Below are 2,720 nucleotides of genomic sequence, written 5' to 3'. Positions count from 1 at the left end.
TGGCATCTGTGTATCATTACAATATTGCCATGCAAAATATCACATTACTATGTTGCCGATTCCCCCAACCCCCACCCCTAATCTTCATATCCCCTTAAAGGGAGGGGTTGACTTGACTTACTTATGACAAAAATAACTTACCAGTCTCTTCTGGTTGAGGACCTGCTCTATCAGAGACGGTCTGGCTGGTCGGTCCCCCATGGCACCCAGACGCTGTTTGTTCACAGACACAGGACGATCTTCTGGGTTTTCCGGCTAAATACACACACAAAAAAGACCAAAACACAAGCAATTAACTGGGGGAATTGTGTTTACATTATGGTTTACAAAAATCTGGAAAACCGGGTCGGGGAATCCCATGAACCAAAGAGTTGGACTCAGGTCATGTAAACTGAATTATAAGTAGGGGTCGACTGACATTGGTTTTTCAGGGCCGATACCAATGCAGGTTATTAGTAGTTAATGAAACTGATAACCCATATTTGGAACCCATATCCATTTAAAATAAAAATAAAAATCTTTCGGTCAATACTTAGAATTTTAATTTAATCAGCTTTACCAAACTCCAATACAAAACTTTAAATGCCTTTAGCAAATGTTTAATCGAAACTGAAAGGTTCAACGTCATATACAGCAATTTCCCTGCAATTTTTTTATCAAGTCAAGTGAAAATTAAAAAAAAAAAAAAAGAATAAATAAAAACAGCTCCCCGGGGTTTTACACAGTAAAAGTTCCTCCCATGCTTGCACTTTCTTTATGCTTTTTACTTAATTGATTTTTTTGGCAGTCATTAAAATAAATGGCCACGGGGGTAATCTGTTGACCGCTTATTATAAACTGTGTTAATACCTCTCAAATTCATTTGTAACAATGCATGAAAACGTACAAAAGGTCAAAACAATATCGCATCTTCAGGCTAAAGTCAATATTTAGTGTGAATCATGGAATTGTACAACCAGAACAAAAGGTATCTCAGACAATCAATACTGAGCTTTGGACCTGTCTTGAATGCAACCTGTTGTAAACACACTAGAAGATTAGTATTGTAAATCTCACATTGTTTGCCTAAGATAGTTCAAGTGGAAAGACAGGTCACACTAAATACTTGCAACTTAGCCTGTTTTTTGTTGTTGATTTTTTAACTTTGAAATATTTGCGTTTTAATACTGTACACATATTTCCTGTTTGTTCTGGTTGTATTTTACTAAAGAGTCTACCGAGGACTGAATAAATATGTATGATAATTATAAACTTGCTAAAATAACACAGTTTAAGGCGGCCTAAGATTTTTGCACATTACTGTAGAGTTTACTGTACAACACGATGATGGGTTCACATGAATGCATCTAAGTAAGAAAGCATCAATAACGATGGATCTTACATCAAGTTTTCCACTGGACATGGCTTGATCACTCTTCTTCTTCTTGTACTTGTCTTTGTACATCTTGTTGCGGTGTTTTTTGCACATCCACGGTTTCCTCTGCTTTGCCACCTGCGTTGTGGTCTCCGTGCATCCTTCATACGTGCACTGTTTAGGAGCGTTGTCCCCCTCCGAAGTCTCCTCATCGTTTAGTTCCTCCGGGCTGGCAGCGCTGTCTCTGGGATCCGAAGTGTCCAGAACGTCGCTCTCCTCATCCGGATCATCCATGTCGTAGGAGGAGACGTTGTTTTCCGGTTCGTGTGGCGTTATCACATTTCTGCTGTCCACAACCCCGCTCTTACTCACGTAGTACCTTTGTCCGTCTTTAGTGAGCAGGAGTGTGGAGTCTTTGTCTTTGTTTGTTGATGCTGAATTGTCCTCTTCACTCATGACTGCAGTGAACAAACACAGTGTAGCAGCAGAAGCTAGCTTGCTACCATCGTTCGTAGTCCGCTCTAGCTAATACAGCAGCTTGTTGCCATTTATCCGACAGTTTCTTATACTAATTGACGTGTAGCTGCTTTGTCAAGTTGGTATGTCAGGAAAACACCATGATTTGGCCAATAAATCTTAAATAGATAAACCCACTAGCCGCCAGCAGTCGGACATCTGTGCTAGCCTGTCTTCTTCTGCTTCGTCTTCTTCTTCTTTTGTTATTGGCGGATCGTAAACAGCCATAAGGTGCATACCGCCACCTATTGTACAATCGTGTGTAGCATCATGTCTTCTAGCCACTGTATTTAAATTCTGGCTGTCAGCCGAGTGATGAATGAGAAAGTAAAGAGCACCTTCAGCAACAGCTCTTATTCCTTCTCCCTCCCCTTCAGCTCCTAAGATTCCTTTCAAACTCCACTCATGCACCTCTGCCCTGACTTTCTCCTGCAGCATGTCTGGCTCAGCTGAGTACTTGGCACAGAGTATTATGATGTGCTCTACATTTTCTGTAACTCCACATCTCTCACAACAGTTAGCATTCCTTTTCCCCAGCGGGTGTAATGTGTCGTTTAAGCCTGTATGACCCTCTGTAAGTCTCATTATGACGACTTCCTCCCTTCTATTCCTTTCTTTACAGCTTGTTGTAAGAACTGATTTTTTAATTTGGTAAAGACCCCTTCTTTTCTGATCCTCCTCCCACCTTCTCTGCCATATTTCCATTCCTGTCATCTTTATCATTGCTTTTTCTTCTCCTTTTCCAAGGGAAGTGGGGCTGTGATGTTTTTCTGTGGTGCTCCTTTAGCTAATTTGTCAGCAGCTTCATTTTCTTTAACCCCCTCATGTGCAGGCACCCAGCAAAACTGTG

General features: G+C 41.0%; 1 protein-coding gene across 1 annotated transcript; it reads right to left on the bottom strand.

Annotated features, from left to right (window-relative positions):
• Positions 1-102: 102 nt before the first annotated feature.
• On the bottom strand, positions 103-2,063 carry LOC121963486 (regulatory factor X-associated protein). The gene is made up of 2 exons (XM_042513769.1): positions 1,382-2,063; positions 103-255 (listed from the first exon to the last, which is right to left on the bottom strand). Exons 1-2 carry the CDS (start codon positions 1,808-1,810, stop codon positions 118-120), a joined length of 567 nt encoding a protein of 188 aa, XP_042369703.1. The 5' UTR covers positions 1,811-2,063; the 3' UTR covers positions 103-117.
• Positions 2,064-2,720: the final 657 nt, after the last annotated feature.

This window comes from Plectropomus leopardus, unplaced genomic scaffold (genome assembly GCF_008729295.1).
Source record: "Plectropomus leopardus isolate mb unplaced genomic scaffold, YSFRI_Pleo_2.0 unplaced_scaffold11417, whole genome shotgun sequence".
In the NCBI taxonomy this organism is placed as follows: Eukaryota; Metazoa; Chordata; class Actinopteri; order Perciformes; family Serranidae; genus Plectropomus; species Plectropomus leopardus.
Note: the sequence above shows the minus strand (reverse complement) of the source record. Positions and strands in the feature narration are given on the sequence as shown.

Coding starts and splice junctions, on each gene's coding strand:
- LOC121963486 (XM_042513769.1), bottom strand. CDS start 1,810: ATGAGTGAAGAGGACAATTCAGCATCAACAAACAAAGACAAAGACTCC. Junction 256..1,381: donor TGTCCAGTGGAAAACTTGAT/GTAAGATCCATC, acceptor GTGTGTATTTAG/CCGGAAAACCCAGAAGATCG.